This window comes from Nothobranchius furzeri, chromosome 13 (genome assembly GCF_043380555.1).
Source record: "Nothobranchius furzeri strain GRZ-AD chromosome 13, NfurGRZ-RIMD1, whole genome shotgun sequence".
NCBI classification, from domain to species: Eukaryota; Metazoa; Chordata; class Actinopteri; order Cyprinodontiformes; family Nothobranchiidae; genus Nothobranchius; species Nothobranchius furzeri.
The window spans coordinates 55,562,354-55,578,385 of record NC_091753.1 but is presented as its reverse complement, the minus strand read 5'-3'; the positions used below and the strand labels follow the sequence as shown (position 1 = coordinate 55,578,385).

The 16,032-nt window shown below is 46.3% G+C and overlaps 1 protein-coding gene across 5 annotated transcripts; it reads left to right on the top strand.

Annotated features, from left to right (window-relative positions):
• Nucleotides 1-314: 314 nt before the first annotated feature.
• LOC107379935 (zinc finger protein 271) lies at nt 315-14,696 on the top strand. Of its 5 annotated transcripts, XR_001572260.3 has the most exons (8): nt 315-587; nt 1,607-1,772; nt 1,923-2,200; nt 2,380-2,434; nt 6,398-7,163; nt 8,815-9,650; nt 14,012-14,183; nt 14,450-14,696. XR_001572260.3 is itself a non-coding variant. In XM_054742416.2 (7 exons), exons 1-6 carry the CDS (start codon nt 354-356, stop codon nt 9,602-9,604), a joined length of 2,082 nt encoding a protein of 693 aa, XP_054598391.2. In that variant the 5' UTR covers nt 315-353; the 3' UTR covers nt 9,605-9,650; nt 14,450-14,696. The 5 variants fall into 5 exon arrangements, 3 of the variants coding, with proteins under 3 accessions (XP_054598391.2, XP_015806387.1, XP_054598392.1); XR_011516080.1 differs by having other exon boundaries at nt 8,815-14,183; XM_054742416.2 differs by lacking the exon at nt 14,012-14,183 and having other exon boundaries at nt 315-380.
• Nucleotides 14,697-16,032: the final 1,336 nt, after the last annotated feature.

The window sequence follows — 16,032 nt, the reverse complement described above, 5'->3', positions numbered from 1 at the left end:
TTCAGAAGAACTATGTATTATTTTATGTTTTGTATAAAAAACAGCTTATTTGTAATAGTTTTTTTCTGCTGAAGCACCTAGTGGTTTTTATCAAAGATGCAGTACAAATCACCTTTTCTTCTTCTCCTCCTACTTCTACATTTTTAAAAAAAATCTACATTTTCTTAAATAATGATTTTATCTGTAAAGGCAAACAGATCATCTGAGACGTACAAGCCTGACTCCTGATTCTGAGGTGGCGTTGATGGGACGTGCCCTTTATCCGCCGCTAGATGGCAGCACATGACATTCTACAATCTTCAGTCTACCGGAAACCCACCGGGAAGAAGAAGACAACCGGATGTAAACGAGCAATGATGCGAACTGCTTCAGCCCAGCAGGTGATTGTTGCTTTGGAAGTTTGTCTCTAGAGCGGACCCGCTGTTCTAGGCTCCACCATGCAGCAGAAATCAGATCTGACGACGGCGGAGGAGACGTTTTACTCTCAAGCTGAGCTAATCATGCAGATAGCGGTGGAGTCCGCCGTCTCGGTTCTACAGAGGTCGGATATACCGTTAACGCAAGCAGCTGGCGGCGGCAACAGCCAGGTGACCGCACGCTGTGCGTGTGTGCGCGCGCGACACAGAACATTTATGCCTCCATACGCGCGCGCGCACACACACTCACACAAACCCTCTCTCTCACACACACACCCACTCCCTCTCTTTCTCGCTCACGCACACATGCACACACACCCTCTCCCTCTCTCTCACACACACACACTTACACTCACACACACATACATACACACACACACATCTATATACATACATAATATGCACTCACACACCACCCCCTCAAACACGCACACACACACACACTTGGATCACTCACTCACACAGATTTACCACCCCCCCCCTCACACACACACACACACTTGGATCACTCACTCACACAGATTTACCCCCCCCTCACACACACACTGATCTCTCGCTCTCACACACATACCGATCACTCAGAGATTTACACACACACACACACACACACACACACACACACACACACACACACACACACACACACACACACACACACTCAGTGTCCCCTATGCTGTTCTCTGTAAAGCTGATGTGAAACAGCCTTGTGTTTCACATTTCCAGGTGCACCTGAACGCAGCGTGACTTCTAGATTTTCTTCCTAAATAATTCCAAGGAGCGGAGGGGAACCTAACAGGCGTGCTTCTGTTATCAGTTATATTACTTGTTGCAGAAACACAAACAGGATACACCCCTTATTAAACACAAGAAACACAGAATAAAATATTTTTTCATGATCGCTTTGGCGCCCCCTCCAGCGTGGCTCCCCGTGAGTTGCACACCCACTTTTTGCACCACTGGTTGGACATTTTTTGTTTGTGATCTGAAGACATCCCGGGTTTTTTCTGAGGTTTCTGTTGTCTGGTCTGATCGGGTCTGTTGCTCTGAGGCTCTGACCGTAGCACTGAGCCTTAAACGCGACACATCGGCTCACCCTGACTTCCCTCCTTTGTAGAGTTTTACGGGGTCTGTGTTTTAAACCAGAACCCGTTTACTTCTTCTGGATAAGTGTGACATGTTCTGTCCTGCAGACTCAGCTGACCGCCGTACTGGCTGTGATGTCCAAAGAGGCTGTTCGTAAAATCTGCAGTGTGTTCAGAGAGCTCTACATGAGCGTGGCGATGGAAAACAAAGCTCTGAAGGAGAAGGTCCGTCTTCTCGAGTGTGGAAAACCTCAGAACCCAAAAACCCATGCAGGTGAGTTTTAAAACCTAACCCAGCTTGTCCTTAAGCAGTCTGAGCCAACAGCAGCATAACTAAAGGGATGAGCCAGGGTTACCCAGTATGCCCAAAGCCTTAAACTCTTTTGATGTTTTTTGTGTTGCATATTTTCATCTGTTCCCTTAGCTTTGTGCAGCAGTGCTCCATTTCCTGTCACCCTCACCATACCGCCGCTCCAACAGCCAATCACAAGCCAGAGCCGCCCGTCCATTCAGGCGCTGCAGGGGAGAGATGCTCCAGATACAGTTAGCATACAAGCTGATGCAGTTTTAGAAATCACTCAGTTCTGCAAAGATGTGGAAATAAATCTGCCGTCACTTCCTGTGTCCAATGATCAACCAACCAGAGGGCCCCCATCTGAAGGAAACCAGCCTGCTGCAAACTTAGAAGAGGAACACCTTCAGGTTTGAAGTGTTTTTTTTTTTGGTGAGATGTTTTCAATTTGGAATATTTTTTAAACCTTTTAACCTGCAGGAGGTCAGAAATGTTAAGTTTACCCTTTCTTCCTACTTTTGGTTTCACTGGATCAGCAGCAGGATGAGCTCAGGTCCCTGAGCCCAGCTTCTCTGTTCGTATTTTTCAGGGTTCAGAAGCAAAAGTGGAACCCAAAAGTCCGACCGTCCCCGAGAGTGAAGCAGGTGAAACATTCTGATTCCCGTTTATATGCTGAAACTCTTCTATATGAATGTAGACCGGCTCCAACCTGGTGTGGAGTAGGGTTGCAGCGATTAAACAGTTTGTCCATTGAACCAACTTCCTCCAACATCTACAATAATAAAAAAAAAAAAAACAAAGCTGATGGCACGCGACCCACGTGGACAAACACACCGCAACTGGAACAGAAACACACAGATCAGAAGCAGAAGAATGCTTGGAGACTCCTGCGGGGATATTTCAGATATCCAGATGCTGAAGGAGAAATTCAGGACATAAAAATGTCTCCAACTCTGAGGTTACGTTCCTTCCAGGAATTATTTAACAATATTAGAACAGTCTAGTGGAAGACTAGACTTGCAGAAGAGGGTTAGGGCCACTGAAAAGAAAAGAAAGAGAATTCAGAATTTTTTTTCTCAGGATTATTAAAGTCAGAGTTCAGAGAAAAGAGTCAGAATTCTTTTTTTTTTTCTTCTCTCAGTGGCCCTAATCCACTTCCGTATTGACCCTTTGCACCGACGTCACCTAATCACGTGGGTCCACCATGGTGGACGGCAAAAGCATGTAAACAGTGAGCGATGCGATTACTAAACAAAGGGAAAAGTAGAGCCTGAAATTGTTTTTACGATCAAAACAAAAACAAAACTCCTCCAGCATTCCTTCCACTAGTTCATTCCCAGTTCAGTTATCAGAAGAGGTAGCGCATCTAGCGGGGGCTCATAGAGAGCGGTATGCTAACTAGCTTACCACCGTTAGCTTACGTTCTCTCTGCAGCTGTTCACCGACGTAAACATGTTGCTGACTTTGCCTAAATTCACCCCTCTGGATTTATAACTTTATGTTATAAACAGCGTTTCACTTTACAAAAAAGCTGATTGTTAAAAAGTCCGGATCCCTACCAGCTTCTGTTGCTGGTGGTGCTACCGGGTTCAGCTGCTGCTCTCACGCCGGAATGAGAAGATCTCTGAACGCCGACACTCATATAAATAAATAACGTAATTTTAACACAGTACAGTACTACGTGGATCCTGCCAACAACGCCAAATGTGGCAAGGTGGATAAACGAGGGCCCGGGCGGGATTCGATCCCCAGACTCCCGGGTGAGTCATACGCTCTAACCAGTCAGCCAAAAGGACATCCCCTTGGTCAAGTAGCCAGGGCGCATGATCTATCGGGACATTGTGACATGATGCTCACACTGCCACACACGTAATCGTACATCGGAGCTTTAATACTGTTAATAATTGTCTCGCTTTACACTACAGTGGACGGCACGCATCCTCCAGGGTGAAATACCGTCCATCAGGATTATCAATAACTTGTATAAACACATCACATTTACCCCTGTCCCTGTCTTCCTCGTGAAATAAATGAACGTTAATCTTACCCGCTAAAAACACGTTCGCTGCAAATCTGAGGCCTGCCAGTCCGCTTGATTGATCGCGGCAGTTCATCTCCGTCCTCAGTCTCCATCAAAGTTATTAAAAAAACAAAACGAGTTGAGTTTACGTCCTTGTCTGTTAGTGCAGCCGACCACGCAGCAAGCTAAAACCATTTTACTGTCAAATCAACTCAATAAAAGCCATAAAAGGCTACAAACGGGCTTGTTTTGACTACCTTCACTGGACTTTCTACGGGTGTAAACGGTCTTTTTGCCGTCCATCATGGCAGAGGCGGCGGCCTCATGAGTGGCGTGACGTCACGTGCAAAGGGTCAATAACCTCACTAGTAAAATTTAAAAATAAAGATATCAACAAGTAGAAATTATAGTAAAGGATTTTCATAATTACAACTGCACTAGTAGAAATTTAACACCTAATTTCATGAATGTGTCTCCATCCTTTAGTGTTAACTGGAATAACCATGTTAACCCTAACCTTGAAGTTGTCAACAGTTAAGATTGCTTGAATCAGCGCTACAGAGTACTGCTACTGCTTGTTGGTTTATGTTTTTATTCGGTTTTTGTTTTGCTGCTGTACTGTCCACTTTCTGCCACGACAATGCAACCTTCCCAGACTGGAACTTACAGCGGAGGGCTCAAGATCTTCTCTGTACATCTGTTTACATCTCAAGACCATCCATTCTCTTCCGCTTATCCGTAGTCAGGTCGCGGGGACTTCCCTCTCCCCAGCCACCTGGGCCAGCTCCTCTGGGGGAACCCCAAGGCGTTCCCTGGCCAGCCAAGAAACACAGTCCCTCCAGCGTGTCCTGGGTCTTCCTTTGAGTCTCCTCCCGTTTGGACTTGCCCAGAAAACCCCACCAGGGATGGTCCAAGGGGCACCCTAACCAGATGTTCAAGCCCCTCCCAGATGACTGAGCTCTATCAATCAATCAATTAAAGATACTTTATTAATCCCAGAGGAAAATTAGAGATTCAATACACACAACTCAGAGATCAGACATACATGGGAAAGACACATGACAAGAATTGGTGACTGTGGTCATTCGCAACCCTGAGTCGCGCTACCTTAATAGAGATAAGAGGGTTACATGAGGATTGGTTCAGGTGGAGGAAAAAAAGGCACTTCAGAGTTACCCTCCACCAGGAGGGCAGCTTTGCTCTGCAAAAAAACACCTCAGACAGAAATGCAACAGACTTCAGACAACACAACATAAGTGTCCACTAGGTGGGGTGGTGGGTTGGGACTATCCCAGCTTCAGTTCCTGCAGCCACGATAAGCAGCGCATGTCACCTCAGTGTGGATAGGGGGAGGAGCATTGAGGGCTGGAGGGTTGCAGTGACCCTGGAACGTTTCAGCGGCCTTCCCGCAGTCCCGCCCAGGCTGGGATAGGAGACAGAGTTGAGTTTCCATAGCGACGGCACATTCCACATATCTTCTTAGGGGGGAGTTTTCGTTGGAGCCTTGCAGGCTCAGGGGCGCCAGATTCCGATTAGAAATTGTTTTGGGGCCAGACAGAGATAATTTCCTCTCTGTCTTACAGTTTGTTGGTCCTCAACCTCTTAGAATCCCAATAATGGATGTTAATCTATCCCAATCCGTGCTGATTCGTCCACTCTCTCCTTGATGGCATCCATCTGTTGTGACAATAATGAATCTTGGCCAAAGTCCCAAGCTTACGATTCATCTCGACAATTATTTGAGTCTGTAATTTCACAGCGCGGTGCAATCCATCTCTGAGCTCCAGGATCCGGCCAATATTCCTCGCCAGCTCGTTAATTTTCCGGTAAGCCAGGTAGCCTCCCAAGGCCAATGAGCAGGAAACCTGACACCAACACCACCAATATCCACACGTCTTCAGAGTCCTCCACAGACAGCTGAGAAAGACAGACCAAGTTCCACTGTTTCCAGGAGTCCATGATGTGTCCAACTGGGTCTGTCCTGGCGGGGCATCCGGGAGCCCCTTCTCCCGTTCTCATCGTTGCAAAAATTTTATCAATTGCGTTGAGAGACCAACTGACGAGATCCATTTAAACGTATTTCAGTTTCCATTTTCCATAAAAATGCAGAAGCAGCCGTGCACCCAGCACACACAGCCAGACAAAGGGCCTTGAGGATAAGATATGGAGGAGAGGAGGAAAAAAGCGTCTGCACCCTCCGAGAGCGGAAGAAAAAGAGCCCTGACACCCTGCTGAGAAAACTCGTTTCGGCCGTTAGTATGTCTGCCAGCCATTCAGGTGGAAGTGCCACTGGTGTCCACGCATTTGTTCAGAGCTGTATCAACCAACAGCCCCACAACATCCAGAAGCCTTGAGGAACCCTGGGCAGATCTCTTCCAGCCCTGGGGTGAAATCGATTCACATAAAATAATCATGAAACCGTGATTTTTTTTCTCTCAGACTATAATCGCACCGCCGAAATTTCTAATCGCTGCAACCCTAGTCTAGAGCCAATCAGTGGATCTTCTTGGACAGCAAGTGTCTTCGACAGGCTTGTGTCAAATGTCCAAGTGTCTCTGGTTCTGATGGACCTTTTGTTCTGCTGCAGCTTTGAGCGAGGAGGCGCAGAAGGAGGAGAAGAGGAGGAGGAAGAGGGAGCTGTACAAAGAGAAGAGGTTCTTCTGTGAGCTGTGCAGCCAAGGTTTCCATCAGAGGTACCAGCTGCTGAAGCACATGCCCCGCCACGGGAAGCCCTTCCCCTGCAGCTACTGTGAAAAAGGCTTCTATGAGAAGCAGAGCCTTGACAGACACCAGCTTAGCCACCAGCTGAAGGAAGCGCAGGAGCGGGACCCGGACAAGCTGCTGAGCTGCGACCAGTGCAACCAGAAGTTTAAACTGCCGAGTCAGCTTCGGGTCCACAAAACCTTCCACAAACTGGAGAAGTGTCCTCTGAAGTGCCACGCCTGCGACCGCACCTTCACCTCCGCCGCTGCCCTCAGGTGTCACGAAGCGTCCCACGCCAAAGTGAAACCTTTCACTTGTGATGTCTGCAAGAAGGGTTTCACCAGGAAGAAGAACCTCCGAGAGCACCAGACCATCCACACGGGGGCTCGGCCGTACTCGTGCCAGATCTGCAGCAAGAGGTTTTCAACTGCCGGAAACCTGCGCACCCACCGAAGGTCGCATTCGGAGGAGCGGCCGTACAAATGCGGCGAATGCGACAAGGCCTTCAAGTGCAAGATGGGGCTGCTGCAGCATCGAGTGGTCCACACTGGAGAGAAACCCTACACCTGTCACTTATGTGGTTTAAGCTTTGGAATCAAATACAACCTTCACAGACACCTGCACCTCCACAGCGGAGCTAAGCCCTTCAGGTAACGCTACCATGATTGGAGCAGGGGTTCCCTCCACCGGAAGGAACTCGTGCAGTTATGCAATAAGGTTGGGTGATTGGGCAAAATCATCAACCACAGGCGAGAATTTTTATGCCAATTTGTGTCGCCGGTGGGACGTTACAAACTTCCAGGTCAAATCCTTTTTGCAACAGAAAAAACTCATTTCATATGTCATTAGAAAGCCAGGGTTCTTGTGATTCCGATGATGTTTATGTATTTAGCAGACGCTTTTGTCCAAAGCAACTTACAAGTGATAATCGGCATGTTGCCCTTGAGGCTAACAACAACAATAACAACAACAACTTGACATCAATCATGGAGAGGAGGGAACATGGAGTGGACGGTAGAGAGGAGGGACGGGTGCAGGGAGGGTGCTAGTTTAGAAGATGCTCTCTGAAGAGCAGGGTCTTCCGGAGTTTCTTGAAAATTGAAAAGGAAGCTCCTGTTCTGGTAGTGCTTGGAAGGTCATTCCACATTTATGGAACGATGCATGAGAAGAGTCTGGATTGTCCTGAGCGTGGTGTAGGCACTGCTAGCCGACAATCCTGTGATGACCGGAGCGGCCGGGCCGAGACGTAAGCCTTTGCAAGAGGATTCAGGTAGATGGGAGCCGTACCGTCTCGGACTTTGTATGCTAGTGTTAGCTATTTGAATTTGATGCGTGCTGCTAGCGGTAGCCAGTGGAGCTCAATGAACAGAGGGGTGACGTGTGCTCTTTTTGGCTGATTGAAGACCAGACGCGCTGCTGCGTTCTGGACCATTTGAAGAGGTCTCACAGTACAGCCTGGAAGACCAGCTAGAAGGGTGTTGCAGTAATCGAGGCGGGAGATGACAGTAGATTGCACCAGGAGCTGGGTGGCATGTTGTGTTAGGTATGGTCTGATCTTTCGTATGTTATACAGCGCAAAGCGGCATGAACGAGCAACAGAGGCAACGTGATCTTTAAAGGCCAGGTGTTCATCAATCACAACACCCAGATTTCGAACTGCCTTTGAAGGAGCCAGAGGTAGGAAGTCATTCTGGATTGAGATATTGTGCTGTATGGATGGTTTTGCTGGGATGACAAGTAGACGTATGAAAATGATGTAGGAACGTCCAGGATACAGTCATAACTGCAGACACGGTAAACGATTTTGTCCAAGGCTCTAAAGTTGATCTCCATTTAGAGCCTCGTATCAGAACAGAAACAAGTCTTATGTCCACAATCCGACGTCCCATAAAGCTGAAAACCTTCCAATCTTCCTTCAGATGCGTCTCATTCACCGTCATCAGACGTCGGACTACCACCTCACTGATCCTACAGGGGTTACCTCCTCCGTTGAGGCCAAGTCGTCAGCTTTAGCTTTTTCCCGTGTGTGTAGCTCGAACCAATCGTGGTGCGGTATATAGTTGATCGACCCATCTCAACCGTGAGGAACCCTCATGGCACGCTTCCGCAAACTAAGTAGGAATGATTGTGATTGGTGGATTGCTCTGTGCGGTGTGTGTCAGGCCCACAACACAGATGGACATCAAACAGCGTGAAGACCTCGCTGACGTTAGTTTTTGGTCTGAACATCTGTATTTATCACCCAGCCTTATCCAGCAAGGTTTGATCTCTTGTGTTTCTGTCCTCGCCTGTCTCTCTCAGGTGTGATCAGTGTGGCGAGGGCTTCTCGGGTACCTGGGCTCTGAAGACCCACATGCTGGTTCACGGTGTGGAGAAACCCTTCATGTGCGACCTGTGTGGCAAAATGTTTTTCTACAACTGCCAGCTGCAGAAACACCAGCAGCTGGTGCACGGTGCCGCAGACCGCCGGCAGTCTGGTGCAGAGGTGGGCCGGCGCAAAGCCACCGGAATCAAACCCTTCAGCTGTAAAATCTGTATGAAGAGTTTCAGCAGCAGCAGCACACTCAGGTCGCACGAGAAGAGCCACACCCAGAACAAAGAGTTCACCTGCAGCACCTGTGGGAAGGCCTTTCACCTGCAGCGCCTGTTCCTGTACCACCAGCGCCAGCACACTGGTGACAGGCCGCACGTCTGCGCCGTCTGCGACAAAGGATTCCTGCTGGCGTCGCAGCTCAAGCAGCACGAGCTGCTGCACACCGGGGTCAAACCTCACCGCTGCAGCCAGTGCAACAAAGAGTTCAGGACGCCACAAAACTACCACCGCCACCTGTTGGTCCACTCAGGAGAGAAGCCGTACCAGTGCACCGTGTGCAGCCGGAGGTTCCGGCAGTCCAACCAGCTCAAGTCCCACATGCAGATTCACACCGGCATTAAGCTGTACTCCTGCCAGCGCTGCCAGCAGGGATTCTCCGACTCTCGGCAGCTGAAGAAGCATCGCTGCGGAGAAGACTCCCAAGACTCGATCCAGTCTACCGTCGAGCAGAACAAACAGAGGGATGTCTTAACCTGGACACCTGACTTCAGCAGCTAGAGACCGAAAAGCAAACCAGCTGGTTGTTGGTTTTCAACTAGAGCAGGTAGAAACTCTGAGCTTCAGCGCTGTGGGATGTTTTTTCTCTCAAATATTACAGCAGACTCTGATTTTCATCATTTCTAATCCAAAACTTCAGTTGTTTTACCCGTCAGCTGCACAGAAAAACTCAAATAACACGTTTGACTGTTAAACACCAGGGCCTCCTTTATCTACCGTAGTTACGCACAGATCTGTCCTTAGGAACTAATATACACATTATGTGGTATTCATCATTTTGCACGTAGCAAATGGGTGAGCCTAGAAAAATTTGGATGGGCCTAATTAATTTCAAAGCTCATATGAGATGTGCGCCGCACATGGACGTAATTTTCACTTTAGAAGGGGGGGGGGGGACACGGAGTGGGGTGGGGGGGGGGGTTGAATCTTTACAGTATGCTCTAATGGGAAACGGGCTTCAACAGCACCTAGAGCTCAACCAGTGTCAATTTAATATAACGTAATATTGTTTTTGGATGGTAAAAAGTGCAGGGGTCAAACTTGACTTTGGAAAAAGTGGGACATGCCCCCCCACCCCCCCCCCCCCCCCCAATTTACGTCCATGGTGCCGCATGCACGTCAAAATTAGATGTTTTAATAAAATCTCTAAAGCCAAAAATAATCCTATGATAGAAGATTATATATTAGATACTTATTCCATGGATCTCTGTTAAATTTCAATGTTAAGGACTGTTACCGACGCTGGACTCCCACTCTGGGCCAAGACCTGCCCACTCTCTCGTGTGAACTTTCAGGACCTTGGACAGGTTCTAATCTCAGCCAGGCGTGCTGCCGTGCTCGTCTCAGCGTCATAGCTGCAGGCTATCAGCTAAGAGCTGAAGATCCAAAAGACCGCAGCTTGCCAGAGGTCACCGCATGTTTCAAAATTCAGGATTTTTGACTTTTCATGCACACATTTTACATTTAAGAGGTAGGAGGTGTAGTGGTCCAATAGTTGCATCTTACGTAAGAAACCATCAAAGGTGAGATTCCATAGAAAATATGAAATCAATTTCATGTATCTTTGAATACCACTTTAAACAGAAGATCGGAACTTTTTATTGCAGGGATTAGGCAACACTTCGTATTAACCCTGAGTCAAAAGAGAGAGAGACAAGTTTTAAAGTTTAAGAAGATTTATTAATCTTGGAAAGATTTATCCGTCCTTGCGTAGCGGGACGGACGGAGTCGAGCCCACTTTTTTAAACATCTGTCGAACGAGACGGAGAATGCAAGCTTGTGATTGGTCAGGGCACCGCTGTCGTCTACACCGCCGCCATTGCGCCATCAAAAACATAAAGAGAGTCGAGGATAACTAGCGGCAGACACGGAGAAGCTTGAAGAATACGTCGCGAAAAAAAACCTCTAAAAACATGAACGTTTAATTCCCCGTGACTGGAGGAGTGAAAAGATGGTCAGCAAGTGTTTTATTTGTGGACGGAAATGACAGGAAACGTGGGTTTAGAGGTGGCGAGATCATGAAGAGATGGAGGAGAATGAGAGACAAATTTGTCCGTGTTAAAAAGTCTCTTATATACAAAAAAACATAATATAAACACACTATCTTGGACCGATACATGACAGGATACCACAGAACAGCGCTACGCCCTCTGCTGTCCTGGAGGAGAATTGCTTTGCAACACTCTCCAGGAGACGGAGAAGTATGAGAGCAAAACGCTTCCGTCAATCCGTGTGTGTCTGTCCCTTGCGGAGCTGACGGAGAAGCATGAATCAGGCTTAACTCTAAACACTCTATGTGATGAATGGATCTAGGTGTGAATGAGGCAAGATGGATGTGTAATGTAAGTAAGTAAGTAAGTAAGTAACTTTATTTCTATAGCACCTCTCACAGACAAAAAGGTCACAAAGTGCTTCACAAGTTAAAAGGCAACAACATATAAATACAGTAAAATACAGCCACAATATACAGTGTCAAATAAAACCAATCTGAATGAGACTAAGTTTAAAATGCCTGGAGAAACAAATGGGTTTTAAGATTGCTCTTAAAAACATCAACTGAGTCGATTGAGCGTAAAGAGAGAGGTAGCTCATTCCAGAGCCTAGGAGCGACGGCCTGGAATGAGCGATCTCCTCGTGTCCTGAACTGAGTACGTGGGACCATTAAAAGGTTTTGATCCATAGATCTCAGCCTGCGAGAAGGCGTGTAAGGGCAGAGCATGTCTCGAACATACAATGGAGCCAGACCATGCAGCGCTCTGAAAGTCAGCACAAGAATTTTAAAATTTATGCGAAATGTGATAGGAAGCCAATGAAGAGCTTTTAAAATGGGGGTAATGTGGGCCCTTCTGTGGAATGTTGTTATCAGAACTCTCGTTTCCAGAGAAGCATTAGTTCTGTGTGGGAACAAATGTTTTGCTCTAAACTACAGTCGGCGTTTCAAAAACCACATTCAGATGCTATCTTACCGCACTACACACCCTTGATGGGAGACCTCCGTTATAGATCCGGAATGCCAGGTCCTCGGACCCCCCTTTGGTACCGGAGCCGGTGAAACAGCGTACGGTACGACAGACTAGTCTTGGGATTGTCTCCAGGTAAGCGGCAGGTGTTTGACGGCGTCAGCGGGACCCTGAAGGGTCAGTGAGTTCAGCTTTTACTCTGAAGGAGCGTTGCGTCAGGTGTAGCTTGCAACAGGTTTTATTATCCAGCTGGTCGAGGTTCTTTGTGGTTAAAAAGTTACGAGTGGCCGGCTCAAAACTCTAGAACGTTGAACTGAGTTAAGGGTGATGTGGGAATTAGTTTTATTATTCAGATGTTTTGATTTATGGTCAAATCAGAATTTGACACCAAAATAAACACCGCACAGACCACGCCACACGTCAGAAAGGAAAGCTCTGATTGGAGAGAGAAAGGAATGTGTCATGTGATTTTAGCATTACGTGTGATCAGTCTAGTGTGTAGTTTAAAGTTATATTACTTATTAAAATACTATCATAGGATTATAATGTCAAGTAATTAATATTCTCATTTCACAGATTGATTTAACATTGAGCTTTACATGATTATTTGGACTAACAAAGTTATTTGATTTAATAGAGTTCTTCTGATCTTCTCTTGAGCTGTAGGGGGAGGCAAATAGCTAGTTAAAACAGTTAAGATGCAGAGGCATCAAAGGCCTTGAGCCATATCTCAAGGAGATTAGTTGTTCATGAGGAGAGATGACCTTTAGGTGGAAAACAGTTCCACTGAGGGAATATAGGACAGTTACGAACGTTTGACAGCCCTGGACTTGTCTCTCCTCTGTCCTCGGCTCTCGCTTCCAAACGGTAGGATTTAGAACTTTGACTTCCCCGTGTTTTGATCAAAGTTATTTTCGTTAAATCCTTTTGTTCAGCCATTTTCGATAGTGTTCCTTAGTCATCTCCTTGCGTTGTATTTCCGTTTGTAGTAACAGAAACATAGTTGTGCCCGTTGTTTTTTGCAGAGGGCTGAGAAGAACTTATGTTTTACCTTCTGTGAATAAAGCTTTTTTATTTAATCACCATCAACCACTCCGGTTCTTTTGTTACCCCTCTGCCCAACACCTTCAAGGACGAAACATGCACCGAAGGAGAAAAAGAAAAGACAAGAGCGATCGCATAATAGGCAACTTTATGATGCTAGAGCAGGGGTGATGACAGAAGTGTGACACTTTGAAGGAAGCTTGCGCTCAAGAGATGCAGCCACATCCCAGTTAGCTATCTCGTGCTTTTCCATTAATCTGTCTCAGGACTTTTTCATATAAAAGACCAAATTACAACTCCAACAAGCAAACTGGAAAACGTATTCATAATATGATTAAAATTTATACCAGATATAAAAGTTAAAGTATTTTTATTACACAGTGAAAAAAGTGCACAGTCATAATTTTATATTGTAATTGTTGTTACAACATAACTTGGGTTGCTAAGCAGTTGCTTGCTTGGCCATATCTTGGTGTAGCTATAGCAACGCCAAGCTACTGCCTGGCCTTGTCCCTGGTGGGTGGGCACTCTGTCAAACTGGGTGGGCCTGTGCCCACCCAGGCCCACTCATAGCTCCGCCCCTGGTGCGTGAAAATGTCCCAAAATATAAGAAAATCTCAGACCGTATGTATGAACAGCATCTAGTGGTGGAACGGAGGAACCGCAGTACTGAAGGTCTGTTGTCCAAACGCTCATCCGTGTTCTTTTTATCCATCCTTTCGACTCTTCTTCTTCTGCTTCAACTTCAGCTGCGGCTTACCGTAGCAACACGAGTCATACACCTAAATGATGCTAAGGGGGTGTGGTTGACTCGCAGGTCACGTGTCTGCCAAATACCGATATATGGAGGTTGGAAACATTATTGAGTTCATTTTCATCTATTGTACGGTTAATTGATTTATAGATTATCGTCCCAGCCAGCATGGCTGATTATGTGTTTTTGGAGGATTTGGCCGAGCGTGCACTCCATGACTGCCCGGATCTGATTCCTGAAGGAGGTCCTTCTGGAGCTCTGCTGTTATTTGGGACCCTTTATGGACCCTTCTCTGCTCCCCAATCATACACGTGTTGCCAAGGTAACCAGACTGAATGACAGCTCAGCACTCTCATACAACATGTCCAAATAAAACTAACTCTAAACAGAATAACTCCTTAAATGTAAATGACAACCTGTCTACAATTGATAATATTCAGTTGTATGTGAAACCGCTTTGATTCCTTCCTAACATGGACCTGTTTTCTGTCCCTACCGCCTTCACACCCTCTGCAACGTGTGGTTCTCTTGCACTTTGGCAGCCAAATCTAGCCGTCAGTAAAGATGTTGTTTTGTTTTGTTTTCCAGGAGGAACGCAGGGATTCCCCTCGTGAGCTGAGGATTGACTTTAGCGCCGTGAGTTTTCCTACCATCTAAAGGTTGATGGTTCAGTTGGCATCCCATTCTGGAGAAACTGAGACTGTTTGTATTAAGATTTTTTTTATTACAAATTTAAAAATAGAGAAGATTGTGCCACTTTTGTTAAGCTAATAATGACGCTCCGTTTGCTGTACACCTGGTAACTAATTTATAGAATAAAAAGATTTCAGCAAGATTTCATGTTTGTTTGCTAGAATCAGAAGTGGAAATTTGGGGTGTGTGTGTGTGTGTGTGTGTGTGTGTGTGTGTGTGTGTGTGTGTGTGTGTGTGTGTGTGTGTGTGTGTGTGTGTGTGTGTGTGTGTGTGTGTGTGTGTGTGTGTGTGTGTGTGTGTGTGTGTGTGTGTGTGTGAGAATTTTATTTATAGAGCGCATTTACAGCAGCAAAGCTACACCAAAGTGCTGTACAAGGTAAAACAGATCAACAATAAAAATCTAAAATAAGATGAGCACTCAACCGTCACAATCTGTAATAAAAACTATTAAGATGCTCAAGTCAACCTGCATTAAAAGCCAAATAAAAAAATTGCGTCTTAAGAAGGGATTTAAAATGTTCTAGATTCTGTGTGGTCTTGATGTTGAGAGGTAGCTTCTTCCACAGTTTGGGCCCAACCACAGAGAACGCTCTGTCGCCGCGAGTCTTGTGGCGGGTTTTTGGAACTGTTAAAAGAGCTTGAGAGCTGGACCTCGTGGTTCTGGCAGGGACGTAAGCGGACAGCAGCTCAGAGATGTAATCTGGGGCCAGGCCATGAAGGGATTTAAAAACAAAACGTAAAATTTTGAAACGGATCCTGTAAGAGACAGGAAGCCAATGGAGAGATGCCAGAACCGGGGTTATGTGATCCTGCTTGCTGGTTCCAGTCAGCAAGCGGGCCGCTGCAATTTGGACCAGCTGAAGTTGGTGTAGGGAGGACTGGTCCAGGCCAGAATACAGGGAGTTGCAGTAGTCCAATCGGCAAGACACGAACAGGTGGATGACATGTTCGAGGACATTAGCAGGAAGGTATGGCTTCACCTTTGCTATCTGCCTTAAATGATAAAAACCTGATTGGACCACTGCACTCACCTGTCTGTGAAGATTACAAGAACCGTCTAAAAACACACCAAGGTTGTTAACACAGGGCTTTAGAAAACCAGAACAAGGACCAAGAGAACCAACAACGTTGTTTAAAAGATTAGGACTGCCAAATAGTAAAATTTCAGTTTTTTGATTGTTGAGCTTAAGAAAATTCATGGACATCCATTGTTTGACGCTTTTTAAGCATTCCAGTAATGAGCCAATTGACCTGGCATCACTAAGTGGCAAATAGATCTGAAGGTCATCAGCGAAACAGTGAAAAGTTGTGTGTGTGTGCGTGCAGTACAGGCCAAAAGTTTGGACACACCTTTTCATTCAATGTGTTGTCTTTATTTTCATGACCATTTACACTGGTAGATTCTCACTGAAGGCATCAGAACTATGATGAGCACATGTGGAGTTTTGTACTTAACCATGGACGTAATTTTCACTTTA